This window comes from Balaenoptera musculus, chromosome 3 (genome assembly GCF_009873245.2).
Source record: "Balaenoptera musculus isolate JJ_BM4_2016_0621 chromosome 3, mBalMus1.pri.v3, whole genome shotgun sequence".
In the NCBI taxonomy this organism is placed as follows: Eukaryota; Metazoa; Chordata; class Mammalia; order Artiodactyla; family Balaenopteridae; genus Balaenoptera; species Balaenoptera musculus.
In genome coordinates this window covers 65944323-65967722 of record NC_045787.1, presented here as the reverse complement: position 1 = coordinate 65967722, position 23400 = coordinate 65944323, and the positions used below count along the sequence as shown (strand labels likewise).

The 23400-nt window shown below is 37.4% G+C and overlaps 1 protein-coding gene across 2 annotated transcripts in view; it reads left to right on the top strand.

Annotated features, from left to right (window-relative positions):
* Nucleotides 1-23400, top strand: part of EDIL3 (EGF like repeats and discoidin domains 3) — a 436572-nt gene that overhangs the window by 117472 nt on the left and 295700 nt on the right. For both annotated transcript variants that reach the window (XM_036849259.1, XM_036849260.1), the window contains one exon: nucleotides 16541-16669. In XM_036849259.1, coding sequence (XP_036705154.1) covers nucleotides 16541-16669 — 129 coding nt within the window. The remainder of the gene's footprint in view (nucleotides 1-16540; nucleotides 16670-23400) is intronic.

The following is a 23400-nucleotide window of genomic DNA, read 5'->3' as shown; positions in this document are numbered from 1 at the left end:
AATGTAGAGCCAAAATATCTTTGTCTTTTCAAGCAGTTATCCTTGATTAAAGCTGTGTGTTAAAGGATGTAAAATTCAAATAGTCAACACTCAAAATTATTGCTGATTTTCTTCTAATTCTATTCAGTACTTTATTTCCTTAGCATTAAAAAGTTATCTAAAGAGAAAAAATGTCTTTAAAAATAGTGGGATAAACCACAGGCTAACAGCTAAGAAACATCCTGCTTTAAATTAGCTTTAGTATGGCTCTGAGTGAGTCTACAAAGTTTCTTTGTTCATTAATTAGATTTGTGTCTTCCATGACTGCACGTGGTCATTTGGGGGCGCTGTGAACATTAAGGTGTAGAATTGGATGGTCTTTTATTACAAGTATGTCTCGTGATTTTCTGGTAAAATGACAGATCCTCTCAACGTGAATAAACTTATTCTTATTGGCTTTTTTATCTTATTTCCTTCTCTATTCTTCCAAATTGCAGGATGGTCTGAAATATCAACTAAAATTTAGTTTTAAAGCACAAATGAAGCTAACAATCACATCATACCTTTTGAATTGTATTTTTTTTTTTTTTGAAATTTATAACTGGACACATTATCAAGCTTTAGCTTGTGAAAGAAGGCTTTAAAATCAAAATCTATGCATCAGACTCATTAGAGCATACAACAAATAAAATGTCAATATTCAGCATAAAATGTTTCTCAAGAGGCACCAAAGTAAATTGAGAGGCCTATTGTTGATTCAAAGTGACATTTATTTTGTTCTGTACAGTTTCACTGGCAGTAAGTCATAAGGGTGCTAACATTTTCTGTGAGTTTTACCAGGTTGAGTATGCAAATTCTCATTTTAACTAGAGTTATTGCTCACTTGTGTACTAGAATTGGGTCATTTTGCCAAGTACTCTGTTTACAGGTTGGTTCAAATTCTAACTTGTGCGTTTGAAGGCAAAGCTTTTATTTTCTTTCAGTTTTTAAATGAAATGATAGTATAGCTGCCAAGTTCAGTGGGAGAGCAATAAACTGAAGATGAGGTTGTAGTACACAGACCTGCATTGTCCTGGTTGTGGAACATAAATTTAAATGGTCTCTTGTATCTCATTGTGGTTTTGACTGTATTTTTGATTTGCATTTCTCTGGTGATTAGTGATGTTGAGCATCTTTTCATGTGCCTGTTGGCCATCTGTATGTCTTTTTTTTTTTTTTTTTTTTTTTTGGAAAAATGTCTACTCAGGTCTCCTTTTTTCTTTTTGTTTTTTTTTTGATATTAAGTTGCATGAGTTCTTTATGTATTCTGGATATCAACCCCTTATCAGATATATCATTTGTAAATATCTTCTCACATTCAGCAGGTTGTCTTTTCATTTTGTTGATAGTTTCCTTGGCTGTGCAGAAGCTTTTTAGTTAGATGTTGTCCCATTTGTTTATTTTTGCCTTTGTTGCCCTTGCCTGAGCAGACATCTCACCCCCGCCCCCAAATATTGCTAAGAATGATGTCAAAGAGCTTACAGCCTATGTTTTCTTCTAGGAGTTTTATGGTTTCAGGTCTTGCATTTAAATCTTTAATCCACTTTGAGTTTCTTTTTCTATATGGTGTAATAAAGTAGTCCAGTTTCATTCTTTTGAATGTAGCTGTCCGGTTTTCCCAAAACCCTTTATTGAAGAGGCTGTCTTTCCCCCATTGAATATTCTTGCCTCCCTTGTCATAGATTAATTGACCATGTAAGCTTGGACCTAGCAGGTGTTATGCTAAGTGAAATAAGTCAAGTAGAGAAAGACATATACCATATGATTTCACTTAACTGTGGATCTAAAAAGCAAAACAAATTAACAAATGAAACAAAACAGAAACAGACTCATAGATACAGAGAAGCAACTGGTGGTTGCCAGAGGAGAACAGGGTGGCAGGGTGGGTGAAATAGGTGAAGGGGATTAAGAGGTACAAACTTCCAGTTATAAAATAAATTAGTCACAGGGGTATAACTGTACAGTTTAGGGAATATAGTCAATAATATTGTAGTAACTGTGGTTACTTATTGTGGTGATCATTTTGTAATGTATAAAAATATTGAATCACTGTGTTTGTTGTTCACCTGAAACTAATACAATATTGGATGTCAATTATAATTCCATTAAAAAAGATCAAAAGTAAAACAAACAAAAATATAGTCTCTTTTACTTTACCACATATAAATATGTATTGTAATATTCTTCACATTTAATTTGCAGAGATGTTGAAGAAATTAAATAATATCTTGTGTTAGTGTAGTTACATACTTGAGAGATATGTTACTACATTTTTGTTGTTTTTTTTGTTTTGTTTTGTTTTTTTAAATTTTTTTTTAATTTTTATATTTCTGGCTGTGTTGGGTCTTCGTTTCTGTGCGAGGGCTTTCTCCAGTTGTGGCAAGTGGGGGCCACTCTTCATCGCGGTGCGCGGGCCTCTCACTATCGGGGCCTCTCTTGTTGCAGAGCACAGGCTCCAGATGCGCAGGCTCAGTAATTGTGGCCCACGGGCCCAGTTGCTCCGCGGCATGTGGGATCCTCCCAGACCAGGGCTCGAACCCGTGTCTCCTGCATTGGCAGGCAGACTCCCAACCACCGTGCCACGAGGGAAGCCCTACCTTTTTGTTTTTAATTTTACATCTGTATACCAATTTTTTTTTCAGAAATGAACAGAGGGCAGGGATGAAGGTACAGACATATTCTAGGTGGCTTCTAGCATTGCTAAAGGAACAGAGCAAATGGAGATGCATGCCTATATCCAAATAAATTATTAATATATTTACAATACTATGTAAATACAGGAGTACATTAGCAATACTGTGTAAATATATTAATATCTAAAAAAGATATCAGTATATAAATACATAAGTACATTAATATGTAAATACAATAATATATTTTCAGTAGATGTTTGATAACATAGGAAGAATAAGCTTAGCAGAAATGTCCTTGATTATCATGAGGACAGAGAATTAAATGTAGGGCTCTAAATTATAATTTGGTTCTTACTAAAACTGTGTTGCTGACAAAATAAGTTTAGTGACACTTAGTTACTGTTTTGCAGATACTCGACCTCCTTCACATTTCTTAAATTCATCACTGTCTTGCCTATCACTCGGGCTACACACTTGCTGTTCCTTCTGCCTACAAGACTCTTCCTTAGGTTTTAACATGACTAGCGAATGTTCATCCTTCAGCTCAAGTGGCACCTCTTCAGAGAAGCCTTTCTTGACTGGCTATCTTAAGTAACCAGTTCTATTTACAGCCTTTTTCGTCCAGTTTGTTCTCCTCTCTACTCGCTGACCCACCCCACCCCTAACATGGCTTTTATTACAGTGGTTAATACCTTGCTTATTTATTTGTTAAGTTTTTCATTATGCATCCACTCCACTAGACTATAAATTCCAGGAATGCCGGAGCCGTATGTCTTCATCTAAGCTGCATTCCCAATGTCTAATGTGGTTGCTGGAATATCAATAATGATAACTGGATCAGTGACCCTCTGATCTGTGAACTGGAGATAGGCAGTAACATATAAAGAAAACTGAATGCACACACCATCCAAGAGTTTATATATCAATGAGAGAAATTAGCTGTTCTATCCACCTGATTCCCAGAGTACTGCCAACATAGAATTTTCTCCTTTACTTGGCATTACAAGTTGCACGATTGTATACTGAGCTCACAGAAAAAACACAACCACGATCATAATGGTACAACTTTTAGTGTTCGGGGGTTTTTTATCTGCATCGTCTTGTGCAGTGCTATATGATATTTTATAGATTCATACACACTTTGCAATTCAGGCTAAAAGCTCAGGCAAATTGATAATAAAGTGAAATAAGACAGTCCCTGAATCACCTTGAACAGGAGGTGACTGGCAGCAGGTGGTGGGTCAACGAGAAGAATGAAGCTGACACTGAACACAGACAGGATGGTCCCAGTCCAAGCAGAACCCTGGAGAGCAGGGGAAGGGGGTGGGGAAGAGGAGGCAAATGGGAAGTTAAATTTAGCCTGCAATGATTTCTAGCCCCTGGGAAAAACAGTTGCTTCCTTCTATTGCCAAAAGGCAAATCGGCATCAGCTTAATTTGCCTGAGTCTGCCATAAACTGCAGATGGAATCATAAAACATAGTTAGATTCAAACTAAACACATCTGTCCTAATCTAAAGCAGGTGAGGCCAGCCAGCCAAGATGCATCAGGGTATAACACTGCGCACAGATTACAATATGCGGAGGTATATTTTAGGAGCCTGCTGACAGTGAAATAAAGAACCATGAAAGCGTGTATTGTCCTCTTTTCCTTTCCTGAGCCTGCCTTCTTGTACTGGTTGCCATCTTAGTTTTAAGACTCAACCAATACATCCACTGGGAAACAAACAAAGAGACAACAAAACTTGAAATCCAGAAGTCTATTGCATTTTAATCAGGATTCTTGCCTAAACTGATGCTTTCTCAGATTAATTGAAATAACAGGGAATCAGAAGCCCCTACAGTGCATTTTAATTAGACTTGAAATTTTAGCCAGAGAGGGTTTGCTTCTACTTAAGGTATCAGCTTACATCTGTACCACCCACTGAGATAGTGGGTGTAGAGAGAAAACAAGCAGGCTAAGATATGATGGTTTTGACAAAAGTAACTATGTAACTTATCCAAACCAGGACAGTTTTGAGAGTGAAAGGGGACTATGGTACCCGTGGAGGTGCATGACTCCAATATCCTTTCAAGAAAGAGCAATCTGTTTGGCTGAAAAGAATGTAATTAGCTTCCAGTGACCTTCTTCTCTAGCACTTTCATGATCCCACTTGAGCCTTATGATTGAGCCTTGAGCCTCCTCCGGCCAATGATTGAACCCAGGAAGGGCACTAGTGTCTGGTCATTTCTGCCCTTGGGGGATTCCTCTAAAGTGTAATCTTTGCTCTGGAGCTCCCTGGTAGATTGGCTAAGACTTTGTCAAGTCTGCACTATGGATTGAGGCTCCCCTGCTCAATCCTCATTCAATAACCGCCCTCCACCCTTTTCTTTTCACAGATGTCAGATCTGCATCACAAGATGAAGGCTTTTCCTTCCCTTTTCTGCTTCCTCCCCATTTTATCTTTCCTAGGCATTACTTCTCAGTAAACTTGATGTACTCTTTGTGGAGAACCCAACTGACAAAGGGGTGCTATTGATAATTAGGTGTGGGGAAACAGATATATAGCACAGCCTCTAATAACCCTAATTATATTTGATGGGCTCTGTTGTGCCCATCAAAACTTTGTTTTTTGCTGACATTGTCCATCTATCACAGGTACATGTGGGAGCCTTTAATCTCAGGCAGACCTTGACATAATAGAGCCTAAGTGAATAAACTGGATATTCATACGGTAGTGGAAAGGACCTATCACTATTTTCCTCCTTTTTCTCTCTTGAAGAATCTCCCTTCTTTTTTCTCACTTATTTGTTAGTGTGCCCAAGGACCTCTCCTCCCCTCTCCTTTCCTTTCTGCTCCACTCCCCTCCTCTGTCCTCCCTTTAATGACTGTCACTGGAATACAGTATTCACGTCCGTACTTAACAATCCCTGTTTTAGCAAAAGCTCTCTGATTGCATATCTGCTTATTCAATAGCTTTATGAGACATTTTCATTTTGAATATTCCACAGACTTCTCAAACACAATAATTCCTTTGACACTAAGCCCATTATATTTGCTTATGAAAGATGGCCTCATAGTCATACAGACAGGAGCTCTAGAAATCAACCCAGATTATTTGCTCTCCCTCAACCCCACATCAATTTGGTCACAATGTCATCTTGATTCTACCTGGTACATTTTGGTCATACCTATTACCTCTTTCCTATGTTTCAAAAAGACACTGAGTAAATATCAATACTGGGGATAAAATATGAGTTTTCACAAGTATTAATTTCTTAGAAATAGGTAGTAAGCAAAAAGAAAGAAAAAAAAGTACAAGGACAAGAAAGAAAACAGGTCAGCTAAACAGCAGCTGGTATCTACGAGATATAATGAGAGGTGAACAGATTGTCCTGTCTCATTTTGACCACAGAAGCATCATATGACTGCCACACATACCTGGTAGAAAACCGATTAAGTATTAATACCAGAAAGGGCAGCACAAGTACCAAGAAAGTTTTCTTAGGACACCAAAACTCCCCATGATGATGGGATAACCAAAGGGACCAGACATTGTGGCATCATGTGACCTTGGGTAAGCTCACGTCAGTTAATAAACTTTGCAGGAACCTGGCAGTAGGAGTGAGAGGGATCAGAATGAGAGGTCTTGATTTTGGATAAATATATATAGTCTGTATTCTCCAGAACCTCTAAGATACTGTTCATCCCTTGCCTTTCTCCTGTAGAGGCTGCTTCTGTCAGTGTGAATAAATCAGTATAAGCATCTACAATGTTACTTGATCTGTTGAAATGGCTGCAACAACAGATCCTGGTCTGGGGAATGTAGAACTCCTCTTTTTGTAGTATGCACAATACACAGAAATATGACTGACATCTTATTAAATAAAGGTTGAGTGTTAGTACTCATCTTCATGCAATGTACAGAGTTAGAAGATGGCAGTGTTGTTAGTCTGACTGCACAAAGCTGTGCTGCTTTGCTCACACCAAAGGCAGAGAGGCAGGATCACACTTTTAAACTGGTAATTGGCTCTTTCTAGAAAATCTCAACAATAATGCCTTGTTTCTAATGGGGGGTAGTGATCTGGGAGGACTTCCATTTCCTATTTTATTACCTAGTATTTATTAACTGGATTGGATTTAAATGGTGCCTGCATTGCTTTCCCTGTCCACAGCTATCTCTAAAGAGGGTTAAGAAAATCCTCATTATTTTTTGCTGGGACTACTTCAAAAGATTAATGCTTAGTCCTTCTGCCATCAGCCTAGACTACTCCATTTGATTCAACACAATGCTGCCTGAGTCATCATTCCAGAACACAAATGTGATAATATACTTTCCCATATGTAAAGTCCTTTTATGATTTTCCAGTGCTTACAGATAAACTTCAGAATTTTTTGTACAGCATACAGGGCCTTTACCCTTCTGAGCTCATTTCTCTCTACTCATCATAGACGTCTATGCTTTAGTTATAGTGGCCTACTTGAAGTTCCTGGAATAAGCCATGATCTTTTTCCTTTGTATATGTTATTTTCTTCACCTGGAATGTTGAGCATATACCCCCTTCCTCTTCTGCATCACCTAACAGCACTGCATCTGTTTAGAAGTCTCCTGTGGTCCTAAGATTAGGATCATGTATACTAATCACAGCTCTTATTACTATGTGCTGCAATCATTCCCATTTTTTTAATCTCCCACAGTGGGCTCTGTACTTATTGATTGTAAGGACTGTCTTAATTCTGTCTGGCTAGCACTTAAACGTCAGTGCCTATCATAAAATGGGTGCTCAAGGAATAGATGGATGCATGGACAAATGGATGGACAAACGGAGGGATGGTTGAATGGCTCACTAGCTAAATATATAAAGAGATAGACAGATGGTCTATTGAAATATCTTTACCAGTCATCAACCTCCACTTTCAAAGGCACTCTATAGAATTCTGCCAGGATAGTCTTCTTAAAATAGATCTGACCATGTCAAAACTTTAAAATATATGTTAAAAACATTCATTGGCTCCTCATCTTACAAATTATGATGCCACTTTTTAATCTTCCCTGATCTGACATAATTATACTTTCTCAGCCATTGACAATCAAATACTCCAGGGTCCAGCCATGCTAAATTCTATAGTATTCAAAAAAATCATATTCATTCATTCATTTATTCACTTATTTCATGACTCCCTTTTCTAATATATGCTCCAGTGCTAATGTAGTATTTTTATCTATCATGTTAATATAGCTAATGACTTGCTTTGTAAATTTAACAAATATCTTAACCTCCATTTTTATTTTTCTAAAATTTTAAAGCAATTAGTCTGGAAAAGAGGTGAAATAATTCATGGGAAAGCTCCTATAAGGGAATAAAGTTCCTAAGAAATACCAAGCAGTAAGGAAGTTGGGACCTCACTGCTTTTTAAAATTTTGAAAAGCCTCATTCTCTTTTAATCCAGGAGGTGGCACCTTCACCTATAAAGCTCCCTTAGAAACTATATGGGCTTTTCTAAATCTGATTCACATCCTCTTTGTGCAATAAAGCAACACCCGTGGGAGGACCTTCAAGATGGTGGAGGAGTAAGACCTGGAGATCAACTTCTCCCCACAAATACATCAAAAATACATATACACATGGGAACAACTCCTACAGAACACCTACTGAACACTGGCAGAAGACCTCAGACTTCCCAAAGGGCAAGAAAATCCCCACGTACCTGGCTAGGGCAAAAGAAAAAAGAAAAAACAGAGACAAAAAATAGGGACGGGACCTGCACCTCTGGGAGGGAGCTGAGAAGCAGGAAAAGTTTCCACACACTAGGAAGCCCCTTCACTGGTGGAGATGGGGGATGGCCGGGGGGGGGTAGCTTCGGAGCCACGGAGGAGAGCGCAGCAACAGGGGGGCAGAGGGCAAAGCGGAGAGATTCCCGCACAGAGGATTGGTGCCGACCAGCACTCACCAGCCTGAGAGGCTTGTCTGCTCACCCGCCGGGGCAGGTGGGGGCTGGGAGCTGAGGCTCAGGCTTCGGAGGTCGGATCCCAGGGAGAGGACTGGGGTTGGCTGCGTGAAGAAAGCCTGAAGGGGGCTAGTGCACCACAGCTAGCCGGGAAGGAGTCAGGGAAAGTCTGGACCTGCCGAAGAGGCAAGAAACCATTGTTTTGGGGTGTGCGAGGACAGGGGATTCCTTCCCTGTGTGCCCACAGATGGCAGAGCACCACCTAAACAAGCTCCAGAGACGAGCGCAAACCGAGGCTATCAGCTTGGACCCCAGAGATGGGCATGAAACGTTAATGCTGCTGCCACTGCCACCAAAAATACTGTGTGCAAGCACAGGTCACTATCCACACACCCTGACCCTCCCGGGAGTCTGTGCAGCATGCCACAGCCAGGATCCCAAGATCCAGGGGCCACTTCCCTGGGAGAACACATGGCACGCCTCAGGCTGCTGCAATGTCATGCTAGCCTCTGCTGCCACAAGTTCACCCCACATTCCAATTATGACTACCATACCTCTCCCTCTCCCTGGCATGAGTGAGCAAGAGAGCCCTAATCAGCCACTGCTTTAACACCCTCCTGTCTGGGCAGGAAACATGCCTGAGGGCGACCTACATGCAGAGGTGGGGCAAAAACCAAAGCTGAACCCCAGGAGTTCTGCGAACAAAGAAGAGAAAGGGAAATTTCTCTGTGCAGGCTCAGGAGCAGTGGATTAAATCCCCACAATCAACTTGATGTACCCTGCATCTGTGGAAAACCTGAATAGACAACGAATGTTCCCAAAATTGAGGCGGTGGACTTTGAGAGCAACTGTAGACTTGGGGTTTGCTTTCTGTGACTGATTTGTTTCTGATTTTTATGTTTATCTTAGTTTAGCTTTTAGTGCTTGTTATCATTGGTGGATTTGTTTATTGGTTTGGTTGCTCTCTTCTTTTTTCTTTTTTTAAATTTATTATTATTTTTTTAAATTTTATTATATTTTTAAATTTTTTTTAAATTTAATTTTATTTAATTTTATTTTTCGTCCTTTTTTTTTCTTCCTTTTCTTCTGAGCCATGTAGCTGACTGGGTCTTGGTGCTTCAGCCAGGTGTCAGGCCTGAGCCTCTGAGGTGGGAGAGCCGAGTTCAGGACATTGGACCACTCGAGATCTCCCAGCCCCACATAATATGTCAGCGAGAGCTCTCCCAGAGATCTCTGTCTCAACATAAGACCCAGCTCCACCCAATGGCCAGCAAGCTCCAGTGCTGGATGCCATATGCCAAACAACTAGCAAGACAGGAACACAACCCCACCCATTAGCAGAGAGGCTGCCTAAAATCATACTAAGTTCACAGACACCCCAAAACACACCACCGGACATGGCACTGCCCACCAGAAAGACAAGATCCATCCCCACCCACCAGAACACAGGCACTAGTCCCCTCCACCAGAAGGCCTGCACAAGCCACTGAACCAACCTCACCCACTAGGGGCAGAGAACAAAAACAACAGAAACTACGAACCTGCACCCTGTGAAAAGGAGACCCCAAACACAGTAAGTTAAACAAAATGAGAAGACACAGAAACACACAGCCGATGAAGGAGCAAGGTAAAAACCCACCAGACCAAACAAATGAAGAGGAAATAGGCAGTCTACCTGAAAAAGAATTCAGAGTAATGATAGTAAAGATGATCCAAAACCTTGGAAATAGAATGGAGAAAATACAAGAAAATTTTAACAAGGACCTAGAAGAACTAAAGAGCAAACAAACAGTGATGAACAACACAATAAATGAAATTAAAAATTCTCTAGAAGGAATCAATAGCAGAATAACTGAGGCAGAAGAATGGATAAATCACCAGGAAGATAAAATAGTGGAAATAACTGCCACAGAGCAGAATAAAGAAAAAAGAATGAAAAGAATTGAGGACAGTCTCAGAGACCTCTGGGACAACATTAAACGCACCAACATTTGAATTATAGGGGTGCCAGAAGAAGAAGAGAAAAAGAAAGGGACTGAGAAAATATTTGAAGAGATTATAGTTGAAAACTTCTGTAACATGGGAGAGGAAATAGTCAATCAAGTCCAGGAAACGCAGAGAGTCCCATACAGGATAAATCCAAGAAGAAACATGCCAAGACACATATTAATCAAACTATCAAAAACTAAATACAAAGAAAAAATAGTAAAGGCAGCAAGGGAAAAGCAACAAATAATACACAAAGCAATCCCCATAAGGTTAACAGGTGATCTTTCAGCAGAAACCCTGCAAGCCAGAAGGGAGTGGCAGGACGTATTTACAGTGATGAAAGGGAAAAACCTACAACCAAGATTACTCTACCCAGCAAGGATCTCATTCAGATTTGATGGAGAAATTAAAAGCTTTACAGACAAGCAAAAACTAAGAGAATACAGCACCACCAAACCAGCTTTACAACAAATGCTAAAGGAACTTCTCTAGGCAGGAAACACAGAAGGAAGAGACCTACATTAACAAACGCAAAACAATTAATAAAATGGTAATAGGAACATACATATCAATAACTACCTTAAATGTAAATGGATTAAATGCTCCAACCAAAAGACATAGAGTGGCTGAATGGATACAAAAATAAGACCCGTGTACATGTTGTCTACAAAGACCTACTTCAGACCTAGGGACACATACAGATTGGAGGTGAGGGGATGGAAAAAGATATTCCATGCAAATGGAAATCAGAAGAAAGCTGGAGAAGCAATTCTCATAACAGACAAAATAGACTTTAAAATAAAGACTATTACAAGAGACAAAGAAGGAGACTACATAATGATCTAGGGATTAATCCAAGAAGAAGATACAACAATTATAAATATACATGCACCCAACATAGGAGCACCTCAGTACATAAGGCAAATGCTAATAGCCATAAAAGGGGAAATTGACAGTAACAGAATCATAGTAGGGGACTTTAACACCCCACTTTAACCAATGGACAGATCATTCAAAATGAAAATAAATAAGGAAACACAAGCTTTAAATGACACATTAGACAAGATGGACTTAATTGATATTTATAGGACATTCCTTTCAAAAAACAACAGAATACATTTTCTTCTCAAGTGCTCATGAAACATTCTCCGGGATAGATCATATCTTCGGTCACAAATGAAGCCTTGGTAAATTAAGAAAATTGAAATCGTATCAAGAATCTTTTCTGACCACAGTGCTATGAGACTAAATATCAATTACAGGACAAAAACTGTAAAAAATACAAACACATTGAGGCTACACAATACACTACTCAGTAACCAAGAGATCACTGAAGAAATAAAAAAATACCTAGAAACAAATGACAATAAAAACATGATGACCCAAAACCTAGGGGATGCAGCAAAAGCAGTTCTAAGAGGAAGTTAATAGCAATACAGTCCTACCTCATGAAACAAGAAAAATCTCAAATAAACAACCTAACCTTACACCTAAAGCAATTAGATAAAGAAGAACAAAAAACCCCCAAAGTTAGCAGAAGCAAAGAAATCATAAAGATCAGATCAGAAATAAATGAAAAAGAAATGAAGGAAACAATAGCAAAGATCAATAAAACTAAAAGCTAGTTCTTTGAGAAGATAAACAAAATTGATAAACCATTAGCCAGACTCATCAAGAAAAAAGGGAGAAGGCTCAAATGAACAGAATTAGAAATGAAAAAGAAGTAACAACTGACACTGCAGAAATACCAAGGATCATGAGAGATTACTACAAGGAACTATATGCCAATAAAATGGACAACCTGGAAGAAATGGACAAATTCTTAGAAAAGCACAACATTCCGAGAGTGAACCAGGAAGAGATAGAAAATATTAACAGACCAATCACAAGCACTGAAATTGAAACTGTGATTAAAAATCTTCCAACAAGAGCCCAGGACCAGATGGCTTCACAGGCGAATTCTATCAAACATTTAGAGAAGAGCTAACACCTATCCTTCTCAAAATCTTCCAAAATAGAGCAGAGGGAGGAACACTACCAAACTCATTCTACGAGGCCACCATCACCCTGATACCAAAACCAGACAAAAACGTCACAAAGAAAGAAAACTACAGGCCAATATCACTGATGAACATAGATGCAAAAATCCTCAACAAAATACGGGATTCCATTTAGCAAACGGAATCCAACAGTACATTAACTGGATCATACACCATGATCAAGTGAGGTTTATCCCAGGAATGCAAGGATTCTTCAGTATATGCAAATCAATAAATGTGATACACCATATTAACAAAGTAAAGGATAAAAACCATATTATAATCTCAATAGGTGCAGAAAAAGCTTTCAACAAAATTCAATACCCATTTATGACAACAACTCTCCAGAAAGTAGGCATAGAGAGAAGCCACCTCAACATAATAAAGGCCATATATGACAAACCCACAGCCAACATTGTTCTCAGTGGTGAAAGACTGAAACTGTTTCCTCTAAGATTAGGAACAAGACAAGGTTGCCCACTCTCACCACTATTATTCAACATAGTTTTGGAAGTTTTAGCCACAGCAATCAGAGAAGAAAAAGAACTAAAAAAAAATCCAAATTGGAAAGAAAAAGTAAAACTGTCACTGTTTGCAGATGACATGATACTATACATAGAGAATCCTAAAGATGCTACCAGAAAACTACTAGAGCTAATCAATGAATTTGGTGAAGTAGCAGGATACAAAATTAATGCACAGAAATCTGTTGCATTCCTATACACTAATGATGAAAAATCTGAAAGAGAAATTAAAGAAACACTCCCATTTACCACTGCAACATAAAAGAATAAAATACCTAGGAATAAACCTACCTAAGGAGACAAAACACCTGTATGCAGAAAACTATAAAACACTGATGAAAGAAATTAAAGACAGTGCAAACAGATGGAGAGATATACCATGTTCTCAGATTGGAAGAATCAACATTGTGAAAATGACTATACTACTGAAAGCAATCTACAGATTCAGTGCAATCTCTATCAAACTACCAATGGCAGTTTTCACAGTGCTAGAACAAAAAATTTCACAATGTGTATGGAAACACAAAAGACCCCGAATAGCCAAAGCAATCTTGAGAAAGATAAACGGAGCTGGAGGAATCAGGCTCCCTGACTTCAGACTATACTACAAAGCTACAGTAATCAAGACAGTATGTTACTGGCACAAAAACAGAAATATAGATCAATGGAACAGGAGAGAAAGCCCAGAGATAAACCCACACACATATGGTCACCTTATCTTTGATAAAGGAGGCAAGAATATACAATGGAGAAAAGACAGCCTCTTCAATAAGTGGTGCTGGGAAAACTAGACAGCTACATGTAAAAGGATAAAATAAGAACACTCCCTAACACCATACACAAATATAAACTCAAAATGGATTAAAGACCTAAATGTAAGGCCAGACACTATAAAACTCTTAGAGGAAAACCTAGGCAGAACACTCTATGATATAAATCACAGCAAGATCCTTTTTGAGCCACCTCCTAGAGAAATGGAAATAAAAAAAAAGAAAAAAAACAAATGGGACCTAATGAAACTTAAAAGGTACACAGCAAAGGAAACCATAAACAAGATGAAAAGACAATCCTCAGAATGGGAGAAAATATTTGCAAATGAAGCAACCGACAAAGGATTAATCTCCAAAATATACAAGCAGCTCATGCAGCTCAATATCAAAATAACAAACAATCCAATCCAAAAATGGGTGGAAGACCTAAACAGACATTTCTCCAAAGAAGATATACAGATTGCCAACAAACACATGAAAGGATGCTCAGCATCACTATTCTTTAGAGAACTGCAAATCAAAACTACAATGAGGTATCACTTCACACCAGTCAGAATGGCCATCATCAAAAATCTACAAACTATAAATGCTGGAGAGGGTGTGGAGAAAAGGGAACCCTCTTGCACTATTGGTGGGAATGTAAATTGATACAGCCACTATGGAGAACAGTATGGGGGTCCTTAAAAAACTAAAAATAAAGCTATCATATGACCCAGCAATTCCACTGCTGGGCATATACCCTGAGAAAACTATAATTCAAAAAGAGACACGTACCACAATGTTCATTGCAGCACTATTTACAATAGCCAGGACATGGAAACAACCTAAATGCCCATCGACAGACGAATGGATAAAGAAGATGTGGCACATATATACAATGGAATATTACTCAGCCATAAAAAGAAACGAAATTGAGTTATTTGTAGTGAGGTGGTTGGACCTAGAGTCTGTCATACATAGTGAAGTAAGTCAGAAAGAGAAAAACAAATACTGTATGCTAACACATATATGTGGAATCAAAAAAAAAACGAAAAAGGTTCTGATGAACCTAGAGACAGGACATTTATAAAGACGCAGACATAGAGAATGGACTTGAGGACACGTGAAGGGGAAGAGTAAGCTGGGACGAAATGAGAGAGTAGCATTGACATATATACACTACCAAATGAAAAATAGATAGCTAGTGGGAAGCAGCTGCATAGCACAGGGAGATCAGCTCGGTGCTTTGTGACCACCTGGAGGGGTGGGATAGGGAGGGTGGGAGGGAGGTGCAAAAGGGAGGGGAAATGGGGATATATGTATACATATAGCTGATTCACTTTGTTGTACAGCAGAAACTACCACAACATTGTAAAGCAATTATACTCTAGTAAAGATGTTTAAAAAATAAATAAATAAAGGCACACCCGTGACTCTCTGAAGCCTGTTTTTCACTCCAGACGTAATCAGTGCTGCTTTGTGTATTTTAAGGCTGCTCAGGGATAACACCCTTAAGATTTCTAGAATTCCTTTTTTATTTGAGAGATTCTTTCAGGCTACACCTGAATTATATGAAATGTTTTCACAAAGGTCTTGTAGCTACATCCTTCATTTTATATTTATGTTGAGGCCATCTTTCTGACAAAGCTCTGGATTTGATCTTTCACTGGTTTGAGAGGCTGGAGTTGAGAAATTATTTTCTATCGCAAGTCCTGGTGCCTCTCTATTCCTTTTCTTTACTTTCAAAATCATCAGTTCTTTATTTAGCATGTCTCTTTCTTGTAGTGCCTTATCAGATACAGCTATTAAGAGTCAAGTGACACTTTAACATTCTGCCTACAAATCTCATTACTCATATACAAAAGTTTATTAGGTACATTCTCTATCAACCAAGTATCCTCAGGTGATAGTTTTACCAACTGCTTCTCTCTGTATAGCAGGGAGAGCCCTTTTCCTAGCCTCCTGTAGCCATTCTTTCAGTGCCTTTCCGGATTCCATCTGCCACCAGTATCAAAGTCAAGGCCACATATTTTAGGGTTTTGTTACCGCACAACTTATTTCTCTTTCCTCCCATGTTTCTCTCAACTCTCTCAAGCAAGAGAGAGATTTTATTCTCAGGGTGGTTGCAGGGTTCTAAGAGAGGAAGCAGAAATATTCAAGTGTTTTTTCAAACCTCAGCTGACTTCAGGTCTCCTAACATCCTATTGGCCAAAGCAAGTCACATGGACAAGCCCAGACTCTAGGGATCAAGAAATAAACCCCACCCGTTTATTGAGAGAAATTGCAAAGTTACAGAGCAAAGCGTGTGGATATAGATAGGTTATTTATTGGAATAATTAATAAACCATTCAACCACAGATATTTCAGTTAACCTTCTTTAACAAATTAGACAGTATTTACATGTAATGAAGGGACCCAACCTGAGTTAATCACTTTTAGTATGCAATTCAGTATGCAGTGTTTGAATCGTAAAATTTAATTTTTACCATGTTACATACCATCTCTCTTAGAAGCACATGGTTTCAAATGGGTCTTGCCTACCTTACCTGTAAATCTAAATAGTATGGTGACTTTACCAAAGGAAGATGAGTGGGGTATGTGAAATAGTACAGTTCACTGCCTAAGGCAAGAAAATTCAATATCTGTTTCTTTGTTCCTCAGGTGATATTTGTGATCACAATCCGTGTGAAAATGGAGGTATCTGTGTGTCAGGATTGTCTGATGATTCCTTTTCCTGCAAGTGCCCAGATGGCTTCACAGATCCCAATTGTTCTAGTGTTGTGGAGGTTGGTAAGTGTAAGATTTAAGCATTTCAATAGTTATCCTCTTTGTTTTCATGAGTGACTGACAAATTTGTCAGTGCATTATGGGTACTCTGTATAAGATTCTTACGTGTTGCTAATTAGTTAACTCCTCTGTAGGCCTCTCAAGTTTAACATTTTTATTTTATATTTAAAGTATATTTTTATTCATAGTGCTCTCAAAAAATTTAAAAATATATTTTAGTGATTAACATTATACTTTAAAGGCACTACATGTACTACTTGAATATAATAAATTTATTTTTCTAATATTAATATACATTTAAATTTTATTTTCACTGGAAAGCAATTCCCAAGTCAATTTATTCAAGTTAGATAGTCACTCTGAATAAAATAGAACTTATTTTAGTGATTGAAAATATTCATCAGTATTTTGTAGCTGTTCTAATCATAACTTTTCTAAGACTATAAATACATGATGAAAGAAAAAATATTCCAGCTGCATTGTTCTTCAAAGTCTCAAAAACACTCTTGGCAGATATTAGTCAGTGATCACATTTCAAAATGTTTTTCATCTGTGAAGTACTTCATTGGCATGTATAGTTGTGGATTCAGGGTAGCTTCCATAATTTCCAAATAGTTCTCCATTAAGAAGATATCGGTACTTTAAATAACTTAACACTACATAAATTTGTATAGAGATTTTTTTCTCTGTTTAAAAGTAATACCATGGTTAAGTTGGAAGAAATTTTTTTTCATGTCAATACAAAGAAGAAAAAAGTGAACTATATCTGTTCAATATAGGAAAACCAAACATGTATTGGATTAAAGTTCAGTCAGCCAGCATAAACCTTGGAAAAGTCAGAGATGTCCATAGCTTTTCAAAAATAGTTTTGAAGAAGAAAAGTAGTTCTGTCTACAGGAAGGGATCAGTGTGAGTTACTCACCATTGTATCTAATGCACCTAACTAGTTCCTTTATGTGTAGTAGGAGCCCAATACCCAATAACTTGGTTGAATGAATGAAAGAATAATTAAATAACACCACTAACTAGCCATTTTTGGCCACTATTAATTGCATTTTAGTGTGTTTTATTTTTTAAATGTGTTTTACTTTTATTTTTATGTCACATTGGTATGAATGTATTACATTCAAAAAAGTTAATTATATTATTGCTGAAAAGTACTATGTTCATTTGATTCATTTCAAAGACAATTCTCTTTTAAGGCTTTTATTAACTTGCTGCTATTTTAGGGGATTTGATTCAGTGCCATAGAAATAAAACTGTTGTAACCACTTTGACCAAGTCTCCAAATATATACAGTGAGTTTCAGAGTTTAATATGAGAATTCTATCCTCACAAAAGTCTATATCTCTGAAGAAAATTAGAATGATAAATATTCCCAACAGGAATATATGAATAGAATAAAAATTTAGAGTTATATTTTAAGCCCACTGACCCCAAATCGGCAGTGCCTTAGATTTGTAGTATATAATGTTTTTGTTGCTACTTTGTAAGGGCCAAATCTGGAACTGAAGAGGCAAATGTGTTTAAATAATTAAGAAACCAGTATCTTTATAGAATTTTGAACTAAATACTTGAATACTTCGGGCCATAGTTTTAAACATTAATTCAACATTTGTCATTTTATCAGAAGAATGATACTATAGGCTGCAACACTTTAAAATCTAAACATACTGCCATATTCCTCTTAGTTCAATGAGACTTTGAGAAATCAAGTGCTTATAGAATTAAGTTTTACTTAGATTCATTATTCTCTGTTATTAAAACACCTCACATTTCTTCTACCTCTTTGTTAACTCTTGCATATAATCAGGGAATACTAAGTATTTATTGAATAAAAATACTTACTAGCAATGCCTTTAATATCTAGCCTACCTTATTTTTTTCGTGTCTTTAAAACTAATTATTGGTACAAATATATGAACGTTAGATCATTAAAGACAATCCTGCCTTTTAATTTAAAAAAATCTACCACTTTTCTGGAACATTTCTGGGACATTGCTGTTGTTGTTTCCCTGCTGTTGGGTAGCACCAGTGCAGAAGAGCAGAGTGTAGTACTAGAATTTTATACCAGAAAAACCTCAAAAGCTATAGGTATTTTGATGTGATATCATAAAAGACAAAAGAGTTGAACTGTCACCATTGCTGTATTTTTACTTTAACATTAATCCTTGCAAAGATGGAGATATGCTGCTAGCCTTTTGAACCATATATATTTTGTGATCATATGAAGTTCTAAATCACCTTATTAAAACTTGCATTTTGATCTAACTTTAAAAATTATTATTACTCTATTTATTCTACAATCAAAAATATACTCTATTGTAGTGCATTTGGAGAGGGGAATTTCAAACATATGCCACTCTCAGAGATAAAAGTTGATTCTTGATTTTACCTCAAACTTCATTACTTTGCAGTAGCCTTATTATAAGTTCTTGATGCTACTTATTTCAAAGAGAGCCTCATCCATTTTTGGACTTTTACTCTTCCCTCTCAAAGCATCTAGTGTCAGGTAAGCACAAAACACTTTACTCCCTTTGTGACCAATCCTCACATCACTTACATTCCTATGCTACCTGTGGAAGTTTGGAGAAATTAACTTGCTCAGATTTGTGAACTTCATTCACTAGGCAGCATTGTTCTTCTTTGTACTTAATTCTTGATCTGGCTGTGTACTCCAATATCCATACTTTATCTCTCTCTGTCACTCCCTGTCTCTTTGTCTGCCCCCACCCCAGCACACACACACATCCCCCTTATACAGACATACCTACAGACCGTGATGTTCTCAGCCTCTTAGAGTTATGAAAACTCCCTTCTGATAGCCACAAAAGGCTATAGGAAAGCACCTCTATGAACAAAGGAAAGGAAAAAAGCCTAGTTAGCATCCTCTGATTTGAAGACATCAGCCAGATTTACCAGTGTTTGCATAGACGTGCAGTGGACAATGCCACCTTCTCCAGGGGACTGCTAGATAAGCACCATGTGGTTAAGACCCTAATTACTTCCCAGTTACTTGCTCACGTTCTTGAATGGCACTGTGTAGTTTGGAGCCAAATATTGACACATTTATTTCACAGAAAAATTTCTATTACTAGTGAACATTCTAACATTCATATATGGAAACCTTGGGAATTATTAAATTGTCCAAGTGCCATGGTATAATTCTCCTCTGTATGCTATCAGAGTATTTCTGTAAACTAATAACAAATATAAATTTTAAAACTCAATTGCATAGTATATTAATGCAACCAAAGAGGACAGCGTAAGTGATTGACTTTAAAAAAAATAAAATCTTAGTTTTCATTTATTCTTAAACAAATATTTATTTAGCACTGACTAAGTAGTAGTTACCTAATGGTAGAGATGCATTGGTAAACGAATTTACAGGAATTACTGTTTATCTAGGAAAACAGATAAATAAATAAGTAGATAAAATGATGGGTATTGTGATAGGAGAAGTAGATGGAGCCATTAGAATATAAAGCAGGTGTCCTCTTTTAAGCTAGGTGTCAGAGAATGCATGCCTACCTGAAAAAAATAATATTTTGACATAATTCCAAAAAATAATTTTAATCTACCAGGCAGAAAGCTAAAAGTATTCCAGACAGAGGAAATAATTTTTAGGAAAACGAGGATATAAGAAAAGTCATAATTCCATGAACTGAAAGAAATTTACTGTGGCTTAAAAGGGGAAAGACATGATGGCCATTAATGAGTCTGGAAATGGTGATGGTGGCAGATTCTGCAGGGTTGCATGATGTTTTGTGGAATTTGGACTTTGTTCTAAGAGTAATAGAGAGGATTTGTACTTTTAGAATATCACTGTCACTGCAATATGGGGGAAAAATTAGAGCAGAGTATGGCAGGGGACAATTTGTAGGCTACTGCAGAGACCAGGTCAGACTTGATGATCTTAGCCTGGGTCAGTGTAGTAACAAAGAGGATGGAGAGGAGAGAGTCAATATGTATTTAAAGGATACAACAGATAAATTTTCATGACTTATAGGGTTACTGGATAAAAGGGGTTTGCATAAAGGGAGGAGTAAAGAAGAAACATCTCAAATTTCTGGCCTGAGCAACTTGGGGCCATTTACTGAGACAGTGAAAATTGAGGATACACTGGATTGGAAGGCAGAAAATGAGTTGAGTATTTCGCATACTGAATTTGAGGAATCTGCTAGACATTCGTAAAGAAGTCCGGCATAGATTTGGAAGTCATAATTATACAGACAGTGATTTAAGCTCAGGGACTGTATGAATCTGTCCAGAAGCAGAATAACTTGTGAAAAGAAGAGAAGACCAAGAAATGGAAACTGATGAGAGGTTCATCAACAATTAAGCAATAGGTAGAGAAAGTAAAAGCTATAAAGAAGACTGAGAAGGAGTAGTTAGGGAGATAGAAGAGAAACCAGGAAAGGATTGTGCCCCAAAAGTTAAGGGTAGACAGGAATGTGTGGTCAGCAATGTCAAATACTGTGGAGAAGTTGACCAAGGTAAATACTTACACTGATTACATGTGACTTACGGATGATCTTGCCAAGATCAATTTTGCTGGAGTTGTGAGGAAAGAGCTAGGTTGTGGCACATGGAAGATTTAGAGGAAATTTTTTAAAAAGTAGCTAGGAATACAGGGGAACTTCCTCAACTTGATAAAGAATATCTGTAAAAAACCTACAGTTACCATCATACTTAATGATGAGAAATTCAAAGCTTTCCCACTAAGATCAGAAACAAGGCAAGGATGGCCCCTCCCACCACTCCATTTTAATATTGTACTGGAAGTGCTATCTAATGCAATAAGACAAGTAAAGGAAATAAAAGTATACAGCTTGGAAAGAAAGAAATAAAGCTGTCTTTGTTCGCAGGTGACATAATCATTTAGAAAATCCTAGAGTCAACAAAAAAAAATCCTCCTGGAACTAATAAGGATTTATAGCAAAGTTGCAGGATGCAAGGTTAATATATAAAAGTAAATCATCTTCCTATATAACAACAATGAACAAGTGGAATTTGAAATTAAAAAACATAGTACTATTTACATTAGCACCCACAAAAATTAAATAATTAGGTATTTAAAACTCTGATGAATGAAATCAAAGAAGAACTAAATAAATGGAGAGGTATTTGTGTTCATGGATAGGGAGACTTAATATTGTCAAGATGTCAGTTTTTCCCAAATTGATCTATAGATTCAAGCAATCCCAATCAACATCTCAAGAAGTTATTTTGTACATATCAACAAACTGATTCAAGAGCTTGTATGGAGAGGCAAGAGATACAGAATAGCCAGCAGAATATTAGAGGAGAAGAGCAAAGTTGGAGGAATGATAATACCTGACTTCAAGACTTACTGTAATGCTATAGTACTCAAGACAGTGTGGTATCAAGAAACAATAGACAAATAGATCAATGGAACAGAATGGAGAGTTCAGAAATAGATATATATTAATATAGTCAACTGGTCATTGACAAAGGAACAAAGGCAATACAATGGAGCAAAGGGAGTCTTCTCTACAAATGGTGCTGGAACAACTGGACATTCCCATGCAAAAAAATGAATATAGACATAGATGCTCTTCACAGAAAGTTAATTCAAAATGGACCACATATGTGTGTGTGTGTATATATATAATATGTATAACTGAATTACTTTGCTGTACAGCAGAAATTAACTCAGCACTATAAATCAACTATACTTCAATTTAAAAAAATGGATCATAGACCTAAATGTAAAGTGCAAAACTATAAAACCCCTAGGAAATAACATGAGAGAGAATCTAGAAGACTTTGAGTATGAAGATAACTTTTCTAATACAACACCAAAGACATAATCCATGAAAGAAAGAATTCATACGCTGGGCTTTATCAAACTTCTGCTCTGTGGAAGACAGTGTCAAGAGAATGAGAAGGTAAGCCACAAACTGGGAGAGTATATTTGGAAAAAACATAGCTGTTCTCCAAAAAAAATCTTGGCTGTTCTCAAAAATATACAAAGAACTCTTAAAACTCAACAATAAGAAAGCAAGCAGCTTGATTTAAAAAATGAGTCAAAAGCCTTAAAAAACACCTCACCAAAGAAGACATACAGATGGCAGATAAACATATGAAAAGATGTCCCACACCATGTGTCGTCAGGGAAATGCAAATTAAAACAACGAGATACCACTACACACCTATCAGAATGACCAAAATCTAGAACACTGACAACACCAAATGCTGGAAAGCATGTAGAGCAGTAGAAACTCTCATTCATTGCTGGTGAGAATGCAAAAATGGTGCAGCCATTTTGGAAAATAGTTTGGCAGTTTCTTACAAAGCAAAACATACTCTTACCATGTGATCCAGCTATCATGCTCCTTGGTATTTACCAAAAGAAGTTGGAAACTTATGTCCACGCAAAAACGTGCACACGGATGCTTATAGCAGTTTTATCTGTAACTGACAAAACTTGGAAGCAACCAAGATGTCCTTCAGTATGTGAATACATAAACTGTGGTACATCCAGACAATGGAGTATTATTCAGCTCTTTAAAAAATGAACTATCAAATCATGAACAGACATGGAGGAAGCTTAAATGCATATGACTAAGTGAAACAGCCAGTTTGAAAAGACTACATACTGTATGAATCCAACTCTATGACCTTCTGGGAAAGGCAGAACTGGGGACAGTAAAAAGATCAGTGGATGCTGGGGCAGGGTGGTAGGGATGAATAGCAATAGAGCAAAGATT